Source organism: Calidris pugnax, unplaced genomic scaffold (genome assembly GCF_001431845.1).
Source record: "Calidris pugnax isolate Ruff unplaced genomic scaffold, ASM143184v1 scaffold13, whole genome shotgun sequence".
NCBI classification, from domain to species: domain Eukaryota; kingdom Metazoa; phylum Chordata; class Aves; order Charadriiformes; family Scolopacidae; genus Calidris; species Calidris pugnax.
In genome coordinates this window covers 20,198,760-20,224,463 of record NW_015090810.1, presented here as the reverse complement: position 1 = coordinate 20,224,463, position 25,704 = coordinate 20,198,760, and the positions used below count along the sequence as shown (strand labels likewise).

Here is a 25,704-nt window from a genome sequence, read left to right as displayed (position 1 = left end):
AAGCGGGTCTCTTGGGATTCAATACAGCAGTTGAGGCTTTCCAGTAGGGGTTATAAATATAAATATTTTCCTTATTCTGCCTATGCTTGGATGAGCTCGGCAAACACTCATCTCTCCTCTGTAACTGCTAACTGTGCACAAGCCTAGCACCGACACAGCAAGGGGAACCAATGCTACCTGTACCGTAAATAGTTACTGGCATATATCAGCAAAAATCAACCATCATTTTTTTTGTTTATTTGCAGCTGAAAAAAGCTCTACTGACAACATAGTCCGATTTACAGAGTAATCTTGCCATATGAATTTAAAAGCCACAGAGCTCTCCCTGACCTACATTGCCAGGCTGGAGTGAAAAAAAAAAACAAACAAACAACCCAAAACATCACACAGAAATCAGAGCAGAGAAAGATGCTCTTGAGACAGGAGAGGCAGCACAATGATCAGGCTTTTAGATCTGGGGTATCTTAGACATTATCACACCATCAACGTCGGGATCATTGAGAAAAACACAGTGGCCTATTCTCAAGCTACATCCAAGCTTTATCCACTTCAGATCAAAACCATTTCTGCCAGAGCAAGATAAACCATGAGAGACAGACCTCACTGCCTATCAAAGCTTTGTTTTATGAGCAGGTATTTCCTCACCACCCAGTCCCATCTCTGATATTTTGTTCATTGTATCAACAGACAGGGATAAGAAAACATAAAAGCAGCCCAGCAAACACTGCATGGGGCTCAGATGGAAAAAATCACCTATATAAAGTGTCACGATTTTACACGACAGCTGATATTTTTAGGAGATGATAATAAACTGAACATTTACTTAGAAAACTAAGTCTGGAAACAGCAACTCTAAGCGCTAATATGGGGACAGAATCCATACAATGGGAATAACTAGCAGCAGAGTCGGAGATAAATTCAGGTGACTGGAGCTGGTGACAGGCACTCGAGTAACCCAGAAACAGGGAAGAAAACATGACAAAATGCAGGGAAGGGTTGGCAGAAGCATGACCAGCCAGCGATAAGAAAATCAGCACCTTCTCTGGGAGGCTGGGCATGGGGCAGATGAGAGAATGGACACATGGTCCAGAAACAGGAGGAGGTTTTAAACTCTGGCCACCCATTTGGGGAAGGCAAAAGGGTAAGCAAAGCCCTTCATCCACTGTTTCCAGCTGATATTCCAGCAGCACTTAAAAACGCATTGGGGTTGGGTGCTGGCTGCACCAGGCACCCCAGTAGGATGCAGCAGGTGCTCTGGGGTGAGGACCACCCTGGGCAGTGCACCTGGAGAAGACAAACATGGAGGGACTGACACAGTCTCACCCTGGTGAGGCCATCAGCAAGGATAGTGACAAGGACAGGACCCCTGGAGCCAAAAGACCTCTATCTGTCTAGGGTAACAGGTGGGTAAAAGATCATCCTCTCATGGGCTCCTGCAAACAGGTTAACCAGCAAGGAGCCTTCCAGAACCTGGGTTTGAGTGTGCATGACCAAAAAATTTTTAAAAACTTCACCAGATGGGGAACAAGCTCCCGTTGCCTAGCTCATGTCCAACTGGTGTACCAGGGGGAGAGAACCGGAGGCAACATTTCACTAGGAAGTTTTCAGCTACTCATTTATTCCCTAGAAAATGCAGTTTCAGGGCAGCTGAAAATATCTATCAATGTAGGTTGACCTTTCTCAATAGCTTTCACCATTATGAAAAACGGCTGGCGCCTCTGAAGCATCAAAATGAAGATTTTTGTCTGCTAAACCCATCATTTCACTGCCCAAAACATTTTCAGAAACTATTAATGAAAATTAATAGATGACTAGATGCGAAAATAAATGTAGAGAAGAGACATAATTTTTTTTTGTTGTTATTTTAAACTTTTGGCCTTTATTTGGATTGTGACCATGTCCTCTATTGTGCCAAAAAGTGGAATATAAATCCTAACCTGCTGTTTACTTGGTGCGACATCTGAAGGAGTGACTGGGATTTAATTCCTGGTTTTCCTTCAGTCTTTGTAAAATACCTGCATATTAACTGGAGGAAATACAAGAGACCACAGCTGTCTAATTGCTTAGGTGTGTTTTCCTTACAAGATTATAAGAGACCTTCTCCCTTAATACCACACAGCCCAGATGTTCCCAGCTGTGAGGAGTTGTGGGGGAGCAGGGGGAGCTGAGCCTTTCCTGGTAAGGAGGAAATGCTCTAGCCCTCCCCCCTCCCCCCTCAGCATCCTCCTTTTGCCTTATGGCACTTCCGAAACAATTGGCTCAACCTGATGTGACTTTTTTTTTTTTCATTTAGGTTTCTTGAGCTTCAGTGAAAAACCTTAAAACATTAATAAAACACAATAAAAAGGTAGCCCCTAACGTGTTTATTTTTGTTTCAATTACCAAACTGAAGCAAAAAGTCTTTTTCTGCTCATCTTCTCAGTTGAGTATGAGTTGACAACTGCAGTATCGATTTCCAGAACATTATGGTTCCTGAATTGACAAGTATTTTAACTCATAAAAAGCTGCACACAGTATTTGGAAAAAGCAAGCCAGAAGAGTTACATATTAACTCTATTCAGCTGGAACACATTCAGACAATACTGAGACTCCTACTGACATGTGTCAGGTAACATAGATCTTAACTGAATCCCCTGGCTAATCTAAGTCAGCCCTAATTAGCGGGTCTGGGGACAGAAAACATTCTGTGTAGCGACGATGATGCGTCTCAACCCAGTCACATTTACTGAAACCCGTCCTGGGGAAGGAACGAAACCTAAAACAAAGCTCTTCATATTAAATTAACTGAAATGTAAGCAACGAGTAGGTCAAAAGGAAAAGACTTATTAAAAAAATTCCCTCTTGCATTTGGTAATCAGTTTCACATGTAAAGCCATTTGCAAGAGACTGTGTGGAATTCATTAAACAATTAAAATGTGCAGGGGGTAACTGAAACTGTATCCTTCAGAAAGCAGAGTGCATCTTATTACAGAGGTTTCCTTCCTGACCTTAAAGCCTACCTCTAAACGGATGAGAAATTCAGTGTTATTAAATTTCCTGTGCAAAAGCAGCGTGCAGGTCCGTGCTGAGACAGCTCCTGGAGAAGGACACTGCATGGGGAGGTGGACAATGTGGCCATGTGTTCCCCCCACTGCCATACAGAGACACAGAAGGGCTTTTCCTCCAGAAGCAGGTCTGGCAAGCCAGGTTTGGAAAACCAGAAGAAGAAACACATGTAGCATTGAAGTCAGCCACTGCTCTCATTCGTTTCTGGCAGTGGTGGCAGAGCAGAAATAAGTCTGCTTGTTCTCTCTTCTTCAAGCCTGTCCTACAACCATCTTTAATGACTTATTTTTTAAGAAAGCATCCATTTACTCTCACTTTCTAACAGGAAAAAGAAAAATTCATGTGAAAACCAGTACGCCATCCTATTTGAGAATCCATTTATTTCATGTGTGTTTTGTCTCCAAAAAGGAGTTTCAGCACATACTTCTTCAGGGCAGAAAGGGACCTGTTCACTCCAGTCTGCCTCTGTCCGTGTTATAAACCCTGGTTTCAAATGTATGGAAATAAAACATCCCACCATTTCAACTCAAGTTTGCTACCTAAGGATGCAGGGAAACCCATTAAGAAAATGGGGTCTCCATCAGGGAGGAAGTCACCAGGGGTGCCTCACAAAGGCACAGAGGCAGCTACAGGACACCTAACTACTGCCCAGGGTCCCAGTGGCAGCATGACTGAGAAAACTGGATGCAAAAAAAAACCCAACTAAACACAGTATATTTTTACCAGTCCCCTCCTACCTTAGCTGACCCCCACCCACCAAGGAGAGGGGATACCAGTAAGGCTTTCTGAGACATCAGCTTTCCATGTGCTCTGCAGCCTATCTGAATCCTCCAGCAGCTCACCCCGTTTGATGTAGGGCTGCAGAGATGCCACAGACAGGCTGCCATGGAAACATTTGTTTTCATTTACTGGTGTCCTGCACGATAAGGAAGTCTGAGCAGTAGAGGAACGAAGAAAGAGTATAAATTACCAATGGGCTCAGACAGCTGAGCCTTTGAAAACGAAATCTAATTATTTTACCACTTATTTAGACAGATTATATTAGAGCTTTCTGATCTCACTTTGTGATTAATAACGTATATGTTTAGAACAGAAACTATGAAGGCAAATTCCAACCTGTTTTAAGACGACACTTCAAATTAGGCTACATGTTAGGGAGATGATGACAGCTGGTTCCACTTGCATCTTTTAATTAAAATGCAGTAGTCCAGATAACAGAAAATTGAGATGGGGCAGAGAGGTAAGAAGAGGGAAATAAATCCTAGATACAGCGTACTTGTACTACATCACTTAAAACCCCCTACTTATACTGTGAAGAACCCAGAAATAAGATATTTCTGCTTGTTTTCTTCTATCTTCAGAAAAAACTGAAGTTTTATGTTCTTTTTTTAATGTTATCTGAAATGAATTTGCACTTTTGGATCTTGCTTTATCTTTGGTTCTTCAAACCAACAAATGCAAAGTATAGGTCTAGCTTGCTTAACAGAAGTCTTCAGCACCCTCTTTGCAGTGAATTTTTTGGCCCCAGCTGTGGACTTGGCCACTTTTGACAAAGAGCATTTCTGATCCTGATGCTGGCTAGGAGAGGGCAATGAAGAGCCCAAGGAGAACTGCTTCCAGCAGGGTTGGACATCTAGGTGGAAATCACTGCTCAGCATCCCTCTGAATAGACTGCATCAATTCCTGCAACTGAGAGTCCTTTAGAAACCTCCAGCTTCTTCATGACATGGGAGAACCACTTGGTGACCCTGAGGCTGTTTTTCTTTGATAGAGTATCAAAGACAATATCAGCACACAGCAAATACTTCTGCTCCAAAAGCCAACAGCTGTCCCTGGACAGGCAAAGCACCATTAGGTGGCCATCCCACCTCTGAAAGGAAAGACCCCTCTAAAATAAGCCCACTGCTACCATCTGTAGGCTTCCGGTCAAAAGCCGCAGTGAGGGTACAGATGGTAATGCTTCTGGTTTATGCTTTTGGAGGAAGATGAATGAACAGGTTGGGTTACCTACTTAACCTGATTTTGGCTTGTAATGTCTTACCGCATGAAAGACTTTCTGGGTCAGGACACACACAGCACACAGGCAGTAACACCAAAGCACCCCAGGAGAAAGCTTTTACCTAGGATTTGTTTAAGAACCTTTCACCAAAAGAATACCACATTAGATGAACCAGATTAGTTAACCTCAGCTTTGAAGTTACCTCTGCCATGTTTTCCCCTGTTGATATGTCTCATACAATATGAAAAAGTCTTGGTGTCACAAATGCAAAGTACTGGATGTGAGAGAGACTGAAAAAAACAGCAGAAGGCAGTAAAGATGCTCAGCATTAAATATGGAATAAGGAAGAGGGGCTTTTCAAACAAAGGACATCAAGGGGATAATGGATTAACCAAACCTGCCTCAGAAGCATCTCAGTCTTTGAGTACGTACAATTTCGGCTGTCAGGTCATTAACTGGATGAACACATAATTGATAAGCTGTAGGTTGCGTTCTACTTGAGAGCAATAAGCTCCTTTAAATGATATTAATATTTAACTTATATAAATGCATTTGTCATTTGCAAAGCACTCTATAGAGTAACTGATGGATTCTATAATGATCCCCAACTCCCATAACTAGGGAATGCAATTCTGGAGGCATAAATATCTGGCAAGATTCACTGACAGAGCTATTATTCTAGTTCAAAATTAGGTTTCTAAATTTCTGGTCCTTCTAGATTGCACTGTTTTGTCACCTTCATAGGTAGAAGCATGACACACAGACAGAGCTGGAAGACAGGAGCTGACAACATGGGATGACATTTCTGACTCACATCCACCGATTGTCACATCCCTAACCTGGGCCACCATCCACATCGAAAGACGCAGTTAAATGGGTGAAACACAAGGAATGGAAACATTAAATATTCGATTGCCATGTGTTGTCTGTCCCTCTCCTCTTTCTTTTACTGACCTCCCTAATTTTTTAGGTCTTTCAGTATACTTCCCAGTTTAAAGGGGTACAGTAAATTCACTTGTAGGCGATACTTAAAATATGACAGCATTTTCCTCAGATGTGACAGATTATTTCTTACGCTGCAGCACCGAGCTTCTGTGAAACAGGGACAAAACTTTTGTTATTACACAAAATTACTGTAGGAGAACTTTGCCTTCAGCCTCCTACATGGTTTCCTGAAATGACTCTTGAGACAGACCCTCAGTCTCCCTGCCCTACCAACTCCTTTGTATATACTTTTCCTCCCTGGGAGATAAAGCACAGTGAAAGTCACACCATTTCTCTTGGCTGGGCACAGCATCCTTTCGCTTTAGCTGAACTTTATGCACATGGAAAGTGGAATCCCCTGGGGATCTATCAAGTGTTCCCATGGGTCAGAGTGGGCTATGCCAGAGAGGTACCCGCAGTTGTATCCTCAATACACACTGTAGGCTGACAATGCCACCCAGGAAGGATACAAAGTCTGGTCCGTCCATTTAAGGCATGCAAACACATGCATCACTCCACTTGCACTTCTACCCTGAAATACTTGTGCATTCTAAACTGCTCCCTGAAATACCTGTGCCTCCAAACCAACTTCTGTTTCAATGCACCCAACAGTCTGCTCATCATCATAGCTTTGTCGTTTGAGGATTCACCCTTTTTGGAGCGCTGTTCTCATCAATATTACATTCTGCCTAGGAAGTCTAACCATCTTAGAAGCAGATAAAGTGATTATTGATGACAGTCAATACAACTTCAAAATATTTCAGCAGTGTAAGTAGAAAAAAATGCATATAAAATTTATATTGGACATTACTCAAGAGCTATTCAGAACTCGCAAAGCAGAGAAATCTGACAAGCAGTAAAATATGATGGCTTCTATATGGTAGCATTTTGACACTTCAACTCAAATAGAGTCCAAGTTTAGTGGAAAAATGAAACTTCCTATAAGAAAGTATTATTCACAGCATTTTTTTTGTAAGTGCAAGTCCAACATAACAAATCTCCACTTCTGCTCCATTTCACATTCTTATAAAGCTCAGCCTACTAGACAAGATTTCAATAGAAATCCTATTTAGCAAAATTTGCTTGATTGTATTCCAAAAAGTGACTCATGCTTTATAATCGAGTGGCAAAAGCTGAGACAAGTTTGACTCGTTCCATCAAAGCCAGTATAGTCATTCTTCCAGCTTAAAGGTTCGCACGCTACTCTTGACAGACAAAACTGTGACCACAGGTCAAGAAATGACAATTTAATAGTCACAAAATATGCTGCCAGACAGCTATTGCTAGTCTGAAGGAAATAACACAGGACTTGGCCAGTGAAACTAAAAGATACTTGACAGCATGACTGCTAAGTTGCTGTAAGAGCAATAAAATCACTGCTCTCATGTTAGTTTATAAAAATCTGGCCCAAACTATAAAGACGTGGTTAAATTTTTGAGCAACCTGGTTTAGTGGGATTTCATTGCCCATGGCAGGGGGTTGGAACTATATGGTCTTTCAGGTTCCCTCCAACCCAAACCATTCTATGATGCTATGAAATAAAATTCTTCCTCACCTGCACCCTCCAAAGTGCTTAAAACAAGAGGGGCCAAAGGATGCAAGGGCTAAGTGCAATCTGGTTCTTAAGACATCAGGATTTGGCTCCCAGTCAGATACTCTTGCTTCACCCTCTCTTCTTTGTCTTCCTGTGGGTTTCCCTTTTAAGCTGCAGAGTACCCCATCTCTACCTTTAAATTCCTCTGTTGTCCCCTGGTGGCTTTTCTTCTCTGCCGTATGCTGTGTTTGCCTTGGAGGGCTCAGCAAAGCTGACCCTCCTTCAACACACATCCTTCCCCTTCTAGCCACGGCTTTTGGCCTCCTGACCTACAGCAGGCTTAGGACAGGCTGGTCCGCTGCCCAAAGACCGCCTTGGTGACATGGCTGGAAAGGATGAATGGAGAAATGGATCCACTCTGAACTGCTGAATTTGCCCACAGCTGCTATATGACACTGAATTCACTCATGCTCTGCTTCTCCATGGCCTTCTGGAGTTGAAGGCAAGGCATCCTCTTAGCATGGGTCTGCCTGCAGGCACAGACCAGTTCCTAAGTAACAATGCAGCAAAGACACCATCCCTCCCAAAAGTAGGCTCCTGGCAAAATCCCAGCAGAAGGCAAATTTCCTTACAGAAAACCACCAGCAATTTCCTGCCACTAACATTCAGACATAGTTACAATTCACAGACATTGTGGAGAAGCACATAAATCTCACCACTCTCACTGCTATTTGCTCCTGACACTTCTCCTGCCTCCCCTGGGTGTCTCTTATGTCCTCACTAATCTCATGATGGTCAGAATTACTATTTAGAAAGTGACTAAACATGAGATTCAACTCCGCAGAGCACCAAGGAAAAGAGAAGCCCTATGGGATCAAGTTCTTCTTTGTTTATGGGCTTTGCTGCCCATAATTCATTTTCTGCATTCTGTTGTGGCATGTGCCCATATGATATTAATCCAAAGCCTCTGGTTGTTCCAGGGACTGCTCATGATCTCTCATCCAGCTCAAATCTGTGCAAAGTCTTCAACCTCCAGAGAAAACAACGGAAGCATGTCTATGCTTGGCATCGGTGAAATATCAGGCCATTCATTCTTTTGCTTAAATTAGGAATTTAATTTCAAATATTTTCCTCCAGACAGGATAAAAAAAAAAAAAAAGACAATGTAATTTACCTCTACTTCACATGCATATTCCGATCCATCAAGGAGTGTCACTTTGCACTGCATATTTTTCGGTTTCTTGACGATCTTCAGAGGAGACTTGGAAAGCTTGCTAGACGATGATTTTTGAGAGAGCTTGTCGTCCTCTAGCTGCTGGTATTCCAGCTGTTTTGCACTCGCAGCAGCAAACTCCTGTTCTTTGTCTGTGGCCTATAAAGAGAATGAAAGATACACTTTCAAGTGAGATAAATTGATCACGCAATGCAGTACACTCTACACCTTGAACCCAAGCATTTAAGTGAGCCCAGTGTGGGGCTTGGACAAGAAAGCCCCTGATGCAGGACAGAGTCTTCTTTATCTATTGAAAATATTTCCCATATTCCTCCCTTTCCTTCCTTCTCACTCCAAAATGTACATTCAAAATGTCCCATGAAGGAGTGGCATGCATGAAAATACTTTAGGCTTTTACTTTTTCCCACTTGGACTTCTTGGACCTGTTCTTTTGGTCTGTTGAAAATGCTGAATAATTGGTAAACATTGCAATGAACAGATATTCCTAGGGTTTCTTGATATTACTTTAAAGTCCTGTACCTATTAAATTGTAAGATGCTTCCATGGTGTCATATGGAACAGGAAAAGACCATCAGGCCTACGCTAATTTCACCATCAGTGAGAAAAAAAGTCCCCTGAATGAGGGGACAGATCCACCTGTGACAGTGTGAAATCACAGGCGGATGCTGACGTGCCTGGGAGGGCAAAAGGCTCCCCAAGCACTCGAGGGAAGTGTTAAACAAACAGGATGGAAGTGAGGAGCCAAATTACTTTTATGTGTAGCCGGCTGGCTAATGGATGATAACTATGGGATGAGAGGCTGTATTTTGCTCTCCACAGATGCCCGATAAGTCCCTCGAGTTGGCAAGAAGTAGGTGCTATTTGAAAGACAAATATACTGCAGGGGGAAGGGGAGAGAAGAAACAACCGTGGTTACTTTTGCTTGGGTTTATCTGAGGGTCAGACCATTTGAAGAGTTGCTGTGATGCAGCACAGCCCGTGGTCCTCTCCATGGCACTAGATGAAAGCCAGACCAGCTCTACAGCATTTCATCCATCCTAGCAACAGCACTATGCCGCAGTCATTACCTTTCTCATCAGTTATGCCCCTGATAGTATCCAAACAAAACCTCAACAGGAGTGCACTAATACCTAAGCTAAAGCTTAAGTGAAATAAAAAAATACATAACGAAAATAAAAAAAATCTTTTCGTTATCTCACTACAAGGAAAAAAATCCAACCCAACTGTTTTGGCTCTGAATTATTTCAGTGTAATAAGCAACAAGCATTGCTGGGAATATATTATAAATTAATCCTCCAAGTCTGTTTCCATTCACTGTATATAATAAACTTTCATGAGAATGGAGCAAATCCGTCCAAGAGCTTTAATCTGCTTTGAGACCAGGACAACCTTGCATCGTATAATCAGTAACAACGGTGTAGCGCTAAATCACAGGGAACTTTCCCCAAGAGATTTCATACAAACAAGCCTGAGCTTCCCCTCCACCTTGGGGTGAATGGGGGAAAGAAGAATTTGGAATCGGCCCTGCTACCAGCACCGCCAGTTCCTATTAAAGCCCCAACAAACTGCGACGTGGCAACCGCAAAGAAGCAAGGCAAGATCCATGCTCCTCCTTTCCCTGCGAGAGAGAACATAGCAAAGGCCTCCTGGGCTTCCCTGGGTGGGGAGACCAGAAGAAAGTGGGACTAAAGAGATAAAAAAAGCAACACAAAAGCCATTTCCAAAATCCATTTCATCCCTTGAGCCGTGGATGTTCTCACCCAGGAACAGCCCAGCACCAGCCGGCTCTTCCCCCATCTAGCTCTAGCAGTGGAGGACTTTCTCCTTCCAGCACTTGGACACCAGCTCTGTCCTGGATGTCAAGGTCCTCGCATACCTTGGAGGCTGGCAGGCGATGAAGGGCACAATGTATGTCAGCGGATTAGCTGTCGGCCGAGCATTTAATGCTCACAGCAGCTGTGACGAAGGGGGAGAGTCCTCCCAGGCTCAGAGCAAGGCTTGAGGCCAGCTACCCCTCTACCACAACCACAGCCAGCTGGCAAGTGGTCCAACCTGCTGCACCGAGAGAAAAACAAGCCTGAAGAGGTCTCCTGCTGGGGTTTCTGTGAAGAGATGTGCTGCTGCTGATGGGCAGAGGGGCTGTTTGATGATTTCCGAATGTTTTGTTAAAAAAATCTGACATGGAAGGGGCACGTGCACATGTGCAAAAGGGGCTAGAAAGATCTACCGTCGTACCCAGTGGCTCATTAGACCTCTCATGTGAGACTTAACACCGTGTCCCAACAAAAAATAAGCAACAAAAAAACCCAGATGCATGGAACAAATCTTTTTCAAGAAAACAGGAAAGCTGCTTGAAAGAAAAATCCCCACCAACAAGGGCAGCCAGCAGCCCTGTAAATTTTGGAGCCATCTTCAGCCTGCAAAAATTTCTGTGAATCATAACAGATTGATGATTGTTTTCCTTCATGAAGACACTCAGTATCTCAAGACTACAGCAGATATTTGCTTATTTGTAAATATTTTCTAAAAAAAGTACTACTGAAGTTATTTTGTTTGTTAAGGTTCATGTCTACATTAAGATCAGGGGAGTGTGTCTAGGTTAAAGTCATACAAAGGATTTTCTCTCATTTGTCCGGAGAACAAAACATGCCAAGAACTATTAGAGAAGACCCCCCAAACTATGCTGACGTGTTCAGGCATTGAGGTACTTTCAGACTGCATTAAGCCTCTTCTTCCTAAAGAAACCTGACATCCTGGTGTCTTGGGGAAAAAAAAAAAAGAAAAAAAAAAAAGTGGCCAGTGAAAAATCCACGTACCTAGTGAATTATTTTGAACTCTGCAAGCACAGTTGTGTTTTCTCCCAAATTCTTCCCCAAGATATCTCTGTGCTGTGTTTCTGCAGTATTTTCAGCGTCATGGACTCAATTTTAATGGAGCACAAGTTGCTTCAGGGTTTGTGGTTTTTGAACATAAGCTGTCTCATCTCTATCTATAGAGATTTAACTATTAGATACATAGATAGATATTATTGTACCTTACTATGAGATAGTATGTTCAACCCCTTCTGAAGCTGGACCCTGCTCTCAAAGGAAGCCTTTGAGGTAATATGATTCAGCAGTAATGGTCTTTGATGCTTCACAGCTTCTCACTGGGGTATGAAGTCATATTACCAAGCTTGCACAACTCATGAATCTCATCTGCTTATGAGAGTTGCTCAGAAATGTCAGTGCCCAATCCGTGTGATGCCTTCATGCTCATTTTCAATGAGACAGGAAGATAGTAAGATTGCATTATTATACCTGATAGAAAGGACTCATTTCTGTAGTGACTGCTAATTTCAACGTGAAGAAGCCTTTTTGTCTTCATTAAAGTGTTCTTTTTTATTGTATAGAATGGCAACAAAAAGTCACTGTCCTGGATCAGTAACTTAAATCTTTCTTCCCAAGGCTCTCTCATACAAGCAGCAGCAAAACCCATCAACTTCCTCACTGTGATTACGGACAGCAAGAGCAAGTACGATACCCTTTACTCCTTCAAATTTGGCTTTTTTAATGACATCGGTGCCAATAGTTCTGCCTTAGTCCTGCATTTAAGTGGTTCTTTCCTATGATACAGACACTGAAGCTACTACGAAGTATACTGGGCAGATCACTGAAGCTGGATTTGTCAGTTTACAACAGAGACTTTTGGATTCAACCTCGTAATCTCAATGGGAAGCTCTCACATATCCCTTCTCTAACCCGGTTCTTCTAGCAAGGCAACTACAGACACCAACTCATAGGTGATCTTCTTTGGGAAAGGAAGGGATCATGCGGCACACAAGAGCATCTCAGGTCTCCAAACTCACAGCTCCGTAAACACAGATGCACAGGTTTGGTGCCTAAGGTTTTTTTTCTGTTGTGGTTATTCTGGAGTTTATTTTGTTTTATTTATGATGAAAAGAAACTTGGGGCAGAAAGATTACTGAAGATGTCTGGAGTAATGAAATTAATACTTATGCCTAGCCCTGATGTCCATGATATTTTAAATTAATGACCAGTTTGGGCAGCACCTTTCTATTTTGGAGAAACAGCCCTGTCTCTTTTCCCCAGACTGACTACATGCAACTTCTGATCTATTTCGGAGACTAAAATTGTCCTAATGCATAACCAGTAGATGTGGAAGCAAGAGCAGAGAGGCCTTTGGTGGGCATGCAGTGAGCCAGATCAGTGTTTGTCAATGGTAAAAATGGTTAGCCATCAAAAAAACCAAGCAGTTCTACCAATGGTTGATCTACAATAGCAATAAACACCAGAAAACTTGCCCTGCTATGTCTACCTCTTGAGATATTAGGAGTCAGACATGACACTTCTTTTAACTTGGTCCCATAAACATTTGTTGTCCCAAGCATTTAGGGAATGGACCCATAAACCAGGAAGACAAAAAAATATTTTGGTTTTATCTGAAATTGCTTACACCCCCTTTTTTCACCCCACTAACGGCAAGTTTGGGCTGTATCTCTGTGGACAAAAGCTTAAAACCCAAGACTACAGCCAGCCCCAAACAGGTTCTATGGGAACACTCATGCTGATTTTAAGTAACACTGTGCATCCACTTGCTTCACCAGCACTGTCTCCCAACTAGGTAAAATTAAAGGACCTCACTTCAAATAATCAGATTTTTTTAAAAGGCTGGAGAAGAGGAGGACTTAGACCAACTTATTCCACCCTACAAAGGTGAATGCGATCAGATAGGGATCTTAACCTTATGGAGCTAAGGGATGCAATTTGCAGGTACCTCATTAATTGTGTGTCACTTACCCATGAAGAATAATGCCTGTTAATCCTATTGACTGGAAATTATTAACAGGAAAAAGAAAGCAGCTTCCACAAATTTAATAAGTGCAACAATGAACCAAAAGGAAAAGCATGTGATAGCTCTTCTGAAACCTATTACATGAAAAGTTAAAGTAATTATAATGCAGTCATTTCAGAACTATGAGAAGCTTAAGGGACCACAGATTTTTCATGGCTCGCACATCAGACAAGCAAGCATGAAATCAGTTTTCATCAGGTGTCAAAGAAGAAATGAACTCTGAAAACATTTTCCACTTTTTAAAAATTGGCACGGTTTGCTACCTAATGCAAAGAATCAAAGATGTTTCCTGCTAAGGTAATAAGACTGCCCTTATATTTAAGCACTGGAGGTAGCTTAATTAATTAGCAGTATCTGGTTTTAAGAAAGGCCTTTTTGTAAAATGCTAATACTATGCTTTGCATCACACCTGGCTGGTGGCTCAACATAGCAATTGACCCTGAAAGAACAAAGCAGGCCATGAATTTCAAAATGTTCTATATGAGAGCTATTACTTTTTAAATGCAAAAGACCAAGCAGTCAAGATCTACCGCATCACACCAAACAGCCTGCCATGTGTATCCAAATATATATTTCTACTCCTAACACACCAGGCTCGTTGTTTCCCAGGAGCAGTAAGTGGGCAGGTAGCTAGCTGGGTGCAATGGGCATGGGCTCCCTTACCTGCTCCTTTTTCACCGGCGTGCTGTGGGCTGCCACCGCTGAGAACTGCTCGAGCGCGTTCTGATGCTCCTCGCTCTGCTGCTGCTGCTCCTGCTGCTCCTGCGGCTGGGTCTCGGCCGCCCCTTGCTGCGCGGGGCTCTCCTGCTGGTCCTGCTCTTTATCCTTGGACTCGGAGTCCGATCCCGATTCTGTAGTCATGGTTGGTTATTCTGCAAAACAAGGTGACCTACTGAGTACGGACTCGTAGCCGTGAATTTGTAGGCTAGGCTTACAAAACGCAGAAACATCAGCCACAAAGCTTTAGTCTTAATATGCCCAGTCCTTAAAACTAAAGTGGCCATTACTGGCCCAAGGAAGATCACTAGGAAAGCTTCCCTGGTGCAAAAGTCCAGGTCTAAAGGCATCTGTACTCTGAGGAAGAACGCACTGCCATAAAATCTTATTCTACATTACAACAGACATTATAGGAATTACATTGAAGTTACACACACGCATACAGTTCTACATAGCTCATAATTCATAAAAGGAACATAACATTCAGAAAAGGTCATGGCATCGAGGGACCTAAATCCAACACAATTCACTGCAGTTTGGGTTTCTAAACCATGTGGAAACTTTTGAAAACAGTAAGTCTTTTGTTCTCTACATTGAGGTCAACAGGGCTTCAAATCTTCAACACCTTCACGCCCTTTTGGAAAAGGACTCAAGTACTTCTGAAGCTTCCAGGCAACGTATATGCTAGAAACATCTGGAGTGGGCCCACCAACATCACTGCAAATGTACAACTGTCCTTAAGCACAATTCTGTCCTTCCCAATTGAATTCACCCCCACTTCTGTCATTTCTTTCTAAGGTATGGAACAGCCAAAAGACAAGATAAATACTTCAGTTAAGTCATTCTAAGTGTTAGATTTAAAACAAAGTGACTATGACTTTCCTTGAACGGGAAAAGGCTGTTTGAACTTAACTTTGTCCAGTAGTAGGTAAAAATGAAAACATTAGCAATATTCATTCAAAATCTAAACTGTTTCAATTAAATAGTTTCATTACAAATATGTGGTTGGCACCCAATTCTTAAACTACATAGAAGCAAAGCCCAACTTTAAAACATACTTTGATTCTGTATCAAAACAAGTATTTGAACAAGCAGACTCTGTGCCAGTTCAGTAAATAGAGTCTGCTCTTACATTTGTTACTCGTACGCTCTTAGTCCTCGTGGACTGAATGAGGACTTGAGTATTTTGCTTTTAAGCAACTTGAAAACAAACCAGTCTGCTGCAATCTATTTCTGCTCATCATCAGGCCATGATTTCTTTAACCTGGTAACCATAGCTACCATGTAATTATAGGTAGCTCCACAGAATATACATCTGCTAAATCATCTGCTAGGAAGTCACTATCAACTCCCAGCGTACACTACAATGTTTACTAGTAGAAACGGGGTTATTAAAGAGCACCCAAAAAGTACAGGAATTTTATTTTATTTTTTAACCTCAATGTTTAGTAAGTGACACTGCTTGACAGAAAATGTTTTAAATGAGGCCAATTAGTATTTTCAAGCTCACTTATGTATTGTGCACTTTCAAAGCTAAACTCTCCAGTGAATGTGTGCCTTTGCAGAGCAAGTGCCCAGCACTCAGCCTGTCCTCGGTTTTTGCACTACGTGTGAGGACAGGGGTGCACATTCCTACCTCCTGCAGGCCAAAACAACACAACAGAGAAGCAGAACTAGAAAGCACATATGGTGGATTTATGCTTCAGGCCACATTTTCAAAGCACTAACGTGTGACATGCTTGTTTAGGAATACATCATAAATTTCTACACTCAAACTGGCACAGTTATATCAAAACTACTCTTTAATATGTATTGTTCAAGCAATTGCCTTTGGCATCTACAAAAAGCAATAATTAACTCATGTCTTTCAAAATGTGACAGTCAGGAAGGCATTTATCTAATCAAACTTCAGATATCTGCACCTGAGATGGTCACTTTAAACACACAGGAAAAAACCAGATGTTTCAGAGCAATTCATCTGACCTATTTTAGATGCCTGCTTTAAGCTGAGATAAATCACACACTGGCGCGACTTCCATCCTATGAAGGAAGCCTAAACAAGTTTCTCCAACACAGATCAAACAAACTCATCCTCCATTTTCAATTCTATTAAGCCACTCTTTTTTTGTATGTTTAAAAATTAAATTGCAGAACAATGTTAATCTCTCAGAGTTTTGTTTTGCCCATCTGTCAGACTAACATGGAATAAACTATTCTTTATCAGATGCTATTACAGTTGCTGTGCTTTAAAAGCACCCAGGTCTCTACACACTTCACCAGTTTCCCCTCCACCCTGTTTCAAACCATTTCTACAAGTTTTCTACAAGTGTATGAAGATATGAAATGCAAATTAAAACAATAATAATAACTTATTATAATAATCAAATAATCAATTCAATAAAAACAAACTGCATTTTGTATTATTTTCCAGAAACTAATAATTAGCAAGTAACAAAAAACTAACTTATGGTTACAAAATCATTACTAAAACAGCTCCAAACAGCATAGATGATCAATACAAAGTGTTCCGTATGGAAGCTGTTGCACCAAGTCCCTGGGTTTTTCTAATTTTTTTTTCCTATTGATATGAGTTAGAGCAGCATAACTAGAAAGCAACTACCATACTTGCTGTTTGGAAACATCACCCCAAGTATCCTGAGGCGTTAATCTATGTAGGATCAGATTGCCAGTCAACGCAAATCTCAAAAGTCTGTCTTCCTTCAGCTGCCATCACAGTGTCTCTGGAAGCTCATTTTTGCACCCTACATAGCATCTTTCTTAATGAACATTTGTACCCTGGCTGTTCGTGAGCACGGAAACACAGCCATTTAAATTAGCCCCATAAAATGCAACTTCATGTAGCATGTGATGAAAAGAAGTTTTATTTTTCTTGGTAGTTATAATTTTGCATCTCAAGGAACAACAAATGCAGTTCACAAGTTCTTCTGGGACATTCCCATATCAAGCAGAGCCTCACAATGCTGTGAGTTACTCTCTGGGACTGGTTTTCTCTCCAGTTCCATGAGTCCTCGCTTGCTCTAAGAGTGCTTTGTTAGAAAACTTCTTGTGCGTTATCAAATCTTTTAGCATAAGTGATTCCCTGGATACAATATTCCTGTCCTTAGTCAGACAACAGATGGATTTAATTAACCCAAGGTTACCCATTTCCAAATGTCTTCTTTATTTCCCTACGCTTACTAATATGTTTAATAACAAATATTGAGAACAAAATACTATTGATTTCATGCTGTTATCTTACAGACATAAATAGAAGCAAAGCAAATACATTTCAAGTCCAATAACTTACAAATTCTTCGAATGACTGTATTGTTAAGATTTATCTCATTTCATCTAGTGCAGGTTGAAAACACCTAAATTACAGGGCAAAAACCAACATTCCTCTCTCAGTGCAAACTAATAGGTTTGTTTTGCCTTCCTCAGCAAACAGCTGCTTATCCAAAAGAACTTTGAAAGCATTTCGTTTCTTATAAATGGCACAACAATCCTCCTAGGAAGAGGTATTCACTTATTGGAAGAAATAACAGTAATCTTAAGAAATTTAACAATATAAATATTACTCTACCTTTGTTTGTATGTAGCAAACCTGACAGAATAGCAGTAGTGTCTACACATTTGTCAAACACACATAATTGCTAACAATTTCTTATTCTTGTTTTATTAGTTTATTTACTATACCTGGCTATGTACCAAAATCATGACTTCTAATGTGAATTTCAGCACAGGAAGAAAGAAATCACTGAAGTTCCTTAAACTTTGGCTTTTGCCAGCAAAACCCCCATACCAAACAAACCAATGAAAAGAAACAAAGAGCACTACCTTATATAAATGAGGTAATACTATGCAAGCCAGATGTGCTCTTGGATAGCTAAGTTTTGGCTTAAAACCCAATATTCAAAGATTCCAAAAGATTAGCTGAGCCCAAACTTAACACAGATGCTGCTAATACTGGATAGTCTAAGGCTAAAGTCAATTTGGCTACAGAATTTATTCAGAATGAAAAGCAAGTATTTTGTTTAAAGGGGGAAAAAGTGCCAAGAACTAGCCTATTTTATTCTGTGTTGACTACTTAAAAATTAAGTTAAAAACATATGTATTTTCAGCAGTGTAAAGTTTTAAAATATATGTGAGAGTACTGCAAAAGAATAATTAAGGGAAGACAATACCTTGATAGTATATTAAAGTTTAAAACTCACCTTCAAAAAACTACCTGGCCTATTTTAAAATAAGTTTTTATGAGGTGAAATCACAGAAAAGAAATCTTTTCATACCCTTAAACTACACAAAGTGAAGACATACAGATTACATACGGATTGCAAAACCTGCAAACCACTTGTGCAAAACCCACATCCTAAAACCTTCCAACACATCTAGTGCTCCAGACAATCCTGCTTTAGCAGGGGAGTTGAACTAGATGATCTCTAGAGGTCCCTTCCAACTCTGTCAAATCCATGAATCCGTGTTACCTACTGCTACCATCGTACTGCAGCTTGGGATATTACCATTTCCATTACCAATTACTTGCTATGGACTTAAAGCACATAATGTCCTTTTCTCCATATGGGAACCAAAACCATGTTGCCCTCTATGAATAATTCTCTGAGCAGGCAAAACCCAAGGTGTGTCACCTGGTCCCCTCCAGCAAGTGACAGTCACAACCTACTGTATATATCCATACGTCCAACAAGTTATTTGACTCCTTGCCTCCCCTTCTCAGAGCACAGACCTTCTGGGCTGCATCAACTGAGCAAAAAATTCACCACTAATTGACAGCAGAGTCCACAGTTTAATTAACCCAGCAGTCATTAATAAACCTTTATTTATATATAAATACATGCTAGTGAAAATATCTGCTATATTAAGCAAACAGAAATCACATTACCAAAGAAACTGCAATTTAATTCTGAATAAATTGTGATGTAATGACAAAACAAAATTGAACTAAGTACAATTAAATGAACTATACATAGCCACTAACTGTTTCCTGTAATGCACAGATTAATGATTTACATTTAAATGCTTCTTTGATCTAATTAATTCTCTTTGTGGAAAGTTCTCCTTTGATTACTGTAATTTCTTAGCATTGTTATACATCATTGCAAAGGTCCAAATTTGGGAGTTACGTAACAAAATAATGATTCCATACTTCAAAAATAATGTTCTGCATAGTGAGAGACATATTTATCCAATAACGAGGAGATGCTGATGAGAAGAGCATATGGAGAGCAATATTGCCACTATGAGCAGTAACTGAAATGTCAATATATGTTTCAAGAAAATACACGCCAGAACACCGACTTTTAAGCTTAAAATATAAACTGTTTTCATCAAACTGCTTGAAGTCTCAGCTCATTTCATTCCAGTTGGGTTCCTTATTAGGAAAACTACCATTTTTTGCTAATCCTCTAATTTGCATGGAGTTTTGCCCTCAGGTCCAGGAGGCACCTAAGCCACAAAAGCCTGTCCCAAGACCCAGGGAGAGGCAGGACCTCTGCTGCACTTCACCAGGAGCTCAGACCAGCTTTTTCTTCACCCATTGCCATTCTCTGGTGCCAAATGCCTTGCAGAGGAGGCATCTCCCCAGTGTTACAGTTTCTCCAGTGGACACCAACACGCTGATGCAACTGCAGAGATGTGGCTTAACAAACGGAGGTGTGAAACAACGCCAAAAAGGGCAACTGGATGCCCTATCCCAACCCCACATTCCTGTCACCTCTCTTGTGCCAGTACCACCCAGGGGTGGATGACTCAGCTGTGAGTGCTGAACCTCCCCAGCAAGGGAGGGGGAAGCAGCACCCCTCCTTTGGACATCGGTGGGCACCCCATCTGTCTAACACAGCTGTGAAGCTCCAGTCTAGCCAGGGCAACCCTTTATCCTTTAACTCACAAACACACTGCCTACACTGAGTTTAGCACTGCACCTTAACCACATACATATAACATAGACCTTAGAGTCAGCACATGGAAAATACATGAAAAAGTAAAAAAAAAGGAGTAACAAGACAGACAAGAGAAAAGCCAGCTGATACACCAGAAGGCTGATACACACAGTGAGACCTGAACAGACTAGAGAGCTGAGTGGAGAGGACCCTAATGAAGTTCAACAAAGGCAAGTGTAGGGTCCTGCACCTGGGGAGGAATAACCCCAGCACCTGTAGAGCTTAGGGGCTGACTTGCTGTAAAACAGCTCTGCAGAGAAGAAGCTGGGAGTCCTGGTGGACAAAAGGTTGACCATGAGTCAGCAATATGCCCTTGTGGCCAAGGTGGCCAGTGGTATCCTGGGGTGCATTAAAAAAATGTGGCCAGCAGGTCAAGGGACAGGTGTCAAGAAGATGTAGCCAGACTTCCGTGGTGCCCAGAGATGGGGCAAGGGGCAAAAGGCACAAACTAGAACACAGGAAATTCCATCTGAACATGAGGAAAACCTTCTTTACTTTGAGGGTGACAGAGCACTAGGACAGGCTGCCCAGAGAGGTTGTGGAGAAGTCTCCTTACCTAGAGATATTCAAAACCCACCTGCATCCATTCCTGTGTAACCTGCTCTTGGTGAACCTGCTTTGGGGGAGGTTGGACTAGATAATCTCCACATGGCCCTTCCAATCCCTACCATTCTGTGATTCTGTGTTAATAAGCAATAATATAAAAAAAGCTGGTAGGAGGTGTTGCAACACATAGCATGAGTTAAAATATTTGTTCAGTCTTCTAGAAGGTGCACAATACAGATGTCTTTAAAGTTTCTTGATGAAGATGAAAAAAGGAAAAATGGAGGCAACATCTGAGGAAGGAGTCATGCAATTCAGAGGAGATGGGAGGAGACGCCTTAAAACCAATAGACACACCCTTCAGAGGGCCCAAAATGGCAACAGCAGATTTGAATTACCTGTAAGGACCCAAAACTCCCCTGCCCCAGGCACACATGCATCTCTCTGGCACCAACACCAAAAGAAAATGCAGTTGAGTGCTTCTGGAGAGATGATCCTCTGCCTAGCAAGGGTGGAGATGGGAAGCGTCAAAAGCTTTTAAATGACATGGTTAGGGGTGGGGAAATATATCATATATATCAAAAAGGGATCATACACCAAAGCAGAATCAAGAACACGTGACTCAGGGATGAACATAAAAGACCATCATGAACATAAAGACTGAAAGAGGACCCCAACAATACTTGTAAATATCAAAAGGGCGGGTGCCAAGAGGATGGGGTCAGGGTCTTCTCAGTAGTACCTGGTGACAGGACAAGGAGCAACAGGCGCAAACTGGAACCCAGGAAATTCCATCTGTACGTGCGGAAAAATTTCTTTGAGGGCCGCAGAGCACTGGAACAGGCTGCCCAGAGAGGTGGTGGAGTCTCCTTCTCTGGAGATACTCAAAACCCACCTGTCCAGCCTGCTCTAGCCGAGCCTGCTTTGACAAGGGGGTTGGACTAGATGATGACTGAAGGTCCCTTCCAACTCCTACAATTCCATGATAAAAGGAGAAATTAAGACTAAGATGCAAAGTGACTTAGCATCAGCAAAAGACGTGGCAAACAGTAAGAGAGTCTATAAATACATTAGAAGGGAAGCCAGGCCTCTTAGTGAAGGCTGAATTATTCAGTGCCTCATCTCACTCACAGCAGCTAGATGGGACCAGATACTCAGGGCATCTTTCACCTGACGTGCAGGGTGTGCAAGCACAGGCTGGATGGAGTAAGGGAAGAACAGAGCAAACACACCAGTAAGCCAGGCAGTTAGAAGTCAGCAGGAACCACTGGAAATGTCCCTACAGTGCTTGGTGACCTATCAGCAATCATCTCTCAACCATTAACCACAGCCTTGCAGATGCCAGTGAAGCCAGGTAAGGTCTAAAAAAAAATAAAAAATAATTAAAAGACCCAATGCAACACCTGATCTTACACAGGGAAGTAGGGACAGAAAATCCAGAAATTACAGTGTACTTTTAATACCAGAGAAGTTACTGGAGTACACTGCTAAAGGATTTCTAATCCTGTAAAAATAATGAGATTAGAAAAAAACAAAACAAGCAGTCAACATGACTGTATCAAAAAGTCACGTCAAACTAGTGTAATGTCTCTCTCACTCTCTCTGACAGGGCATCTGCCCAGGCTGATAAAAAGAAAGTGGTACAGATGACAGAGCCTATCTTTAGAAAGGCTTTTAAAACAGCCCCACATGACTTTTTCATGAGCGAACCACAGAAATAGTTTAAATCATTAAAAGAAAAAAAAAAAAAAAAAGGAAAAAAAAAAGGTGTGCAAATGATTAAAAAAACCCAGACCCTAGCCTACAAATAGTTATCAGGAACATGATGACAACCTGTGAGAACTTAATTGATTTGAGGAATCACAGTCCTTCGAGTATCAGTGACGAAAAAAAAAAAAAAAAAAAAAAGGAAAAAAAAAAGGTGTGCAAATGATTAAAAAAACCCAGACCCTAGCCTACAAATAGTTATCAGGAACATGATGACAACCTGTGAGAACTTAATTGATTTGAGGAATCACAGTCCTTCGAGTATCAGTGACGGGTGAGTGCCTGATCTGAGCCCAGCGTAAAACCAGTGAGGCTGGGGCACGCTGCTGGTATCCTCAACCGGCTTAAAGAAGAGAAAAGCAGCCTGACAGAAAACCACACATACACTGAATCTTACTCCATTCCCATAAGGTTAACATGGGAACAAAGGTTCCCATAAGGAGTGGGGACCTCAGAAGTGAAAAGTGACGGGAAAGCTATGGGTTAGGCAACAGAAATGCAGCAGCACGAGAATCTAAGTCACACGTGAAGCAAGAACAAATTTCAGCCTGGGACATGATGCTGGAGCTGTTCTGCCTTCTGCAGCACCAGGGAGAAGTATGTGGCATACCATATTTCAGTTTGGGCGTCATATTTTTTGAAAAATATGCATTAAAGAGTGTGGAGAAGACAGTAGGAAAAACAGTAATAGGTTTAGAAAATGTGACTAGCGAAAAAAGGTTTAAGGAGCTGAATTTGTGTACCCTGGGAAAGGGAACAGTGAGAGGGGAGCTGCTAAGAGCCTTGCAATATGTACAAGCTTCTTGCAGACAGAAAGTAATCAAGCATTTGCAAACAGTGGAGCAAGAACTTGATTGGCATCAAGTGGGATTTACAGTAGAGGGTATATCAACTATAATCACAGTCAAGAGGAAGCTATCTATAGCTGGGTGGAATCATTGCTAGAGACTTATGTGCAGATAAACAGCAGCAGCAAAATTGTCTGTTTGCAACTTTATAAAGTATAAGCAATTAAAATTTTGTTGCTTTTGCTACCCCTTCCACTTCGGTTGGCAACTCTGACTTCACAAAATGCATATATTTGCTTCTGCTTCAGAGCATCTGGATGCACAGGATAATATTTTTATTTCCTGTTTACCTTTCATTTCTACGATTCAGTGAAATTACCCGGGTCTGTTTTGCTCTCTTGATGGGTGGCTTCCCACAACAACAGAACCCAGAATCACTGCAATTTCTGTTGCCCCTCCTGCATGCAAGGTTTATGAAGAGCATGATTGACCCTGAAGACAGCAGATCCACCTTTTGGAGGTCATATCACCTAGAGCACCCCAAGGCTACCCTAATTTCTGAACAGGACAAGAAAAATCAGGCCACCATAACCCATTTTGGCTGGTCTTTCCCACCCTGCTGATCCAAGCCGTTTTCCCCACGGGCAGACACGGATTTACTGGAGGAAGAAGGGAACAGCATTCTCCCACCAGACTCTCTGTAGAGGTCTCCACACAGAGGGTGCAGATGCTGTTGCACCTTTCCCTACACCCAGAGCAGGGGCTGTCTCTGTCCTCCTTATGTCCCGGTGCCAGGATTCATCCCTCAGCGGACACTGCCCACCCACCAGTCACGCCATGGTTCTCACAGACCGTTCCTATCTAGGAGGAACTCCCCACACAAGCTGGCAACCACACACACGCCTGGGAATGCTGGGTGTAACTACAGAAGGGCACAGCGATTACACCCAAGCCCGATAGCTATTTCATTCATTAAAAAAGAAAATCCAACACCAAGCGCAACACTAATCTCCCCTCCAAAAGGTAAAAGGAGTAACACAGTAAACTGCTGCTCATAACAGACCAGCAAGGCATCCGCTCACCCAAAAGCTCTAATCTGCACAAATACTGTGATTGCAGGAAGGCAAGGGGGAGCAGAAATAATACCCAAGTAGCTCAACAAATAAGCATGCTGAGAAGCAAGAGGGAATTACAGGGGGAAGGCAGATGTGAGGAGGAGAAGGAAATGAAGGAACCAGTAATGCAGACTACATCCCACAGATGCTGGTCATGAGAGAATTGCATAGAAACACCCCTAACTTCACCTTTTCCTCATTTCACTTAAAAAAATAATTAAATAAATTCAGCCAAAAGAAAACACAACAAAACTGCTTGTAGTGCTGTGATTACGGCTGATTGATAAATATTTCATCCAGCAACTAAAAAGGCAAGAAAGAGCCCTCAATGGTACACCGTGATTTTCTGCAGACAAGTGACTTTGATTACGTGGGTTACATTTACGTGAGATTTTGACATTTCTGAATTGCTCTGGAGCCAAACGCTCACGTGGGGCTCCTGTGCATCATTCTCTATTTAAACGTTGTATTTAATGCTTCAGAGACAGAGTGTGCTTCAGGCATCAGATCGTTAAAGTTCATATTCTCTTATATTGAGCAGAAAATAGAACCAATTCAAGATTAAAAAAAAAAAGAAAAAAAAAAGGGCTGCATGGGTTACTGACACATGGCAGGTGTGCTACATTATCACACTGCCCTCAGGCCAAAATACTGTAACACCTGTGAACAATATTTTCTGTTTCATACACTACCTAAATAGACTGTGCTCCAGTGCTCCCAAGCTGGTGACCTGCCTAACCTCACAGAAACAAGGGAATCGGATAGGCAAAGGTACCCATCACAGCATCAAGCCCATCTCCTCCAAGGGCTTCCTGCTCCCTCCCACCAGACATTTGTCTTTCCAGCTCAGGTGATGTAAAAGACTACAAAATAAAACAAAAAAATCAAGGAACTATAATTTAAAATATCAACATGGCTTTTCTGATTTCCTGGACATCTAAGTAAGTAGAATTCTGCAAAGGAACCAGTTGGTTTTTTGCTTTGTTTTACTGAGTGGTGCATGAAAAAGTCACGAAGGACTGCTCACTGATGATGAATTAAACCCTCCCCAGCCTATTACTTGCAAAAAATGATGTAACATTACAATTCTTTTTTTTTTTTTTTTGCTTTTGCAGGGAATGGATACTTTTCCCTGATTTTTATAGGTTGGGGGGGGGGGGGGGGGGG

The 25,704-nt window shown here is 41.8% G+C and overlaps 1 protein-coding gene across 7 annotated transcripts in view; it reads right to left on the bottom strand.

Moving 5' to 3' along the window:
• The window catches only part of EPB41L3 (erythrocyte membrane protein band 4.1-like 3), a 135,517-nt gene that overhangs the window by 52,257 nt on the left and 57,556 nt on the right, over positions 1–25,704 (bottom strand). For all 7 annotated transcript variants that reach the window (XM_014938528.1, XM_014938529.1, XM_014938532.1 and 4 more), the window contains exons 2-3: positions 14,314–14,522; positions 8,737–8,934 (exon numbers count right to left, since the gene is read on the bottom strand). In XM_014938528.1, coding sequence (XP_014794014.1) covers positions 8,737–8,934; positions 14,314–14,511 — 396 coding nt within the window. In that variant the 5' untranslated portion in view covers positions 14,512–14,522. The remainder of the gene's footprint in view (positions 1–8,736; positions 8,935–14,313; positions 14,523–25,704) is intronic.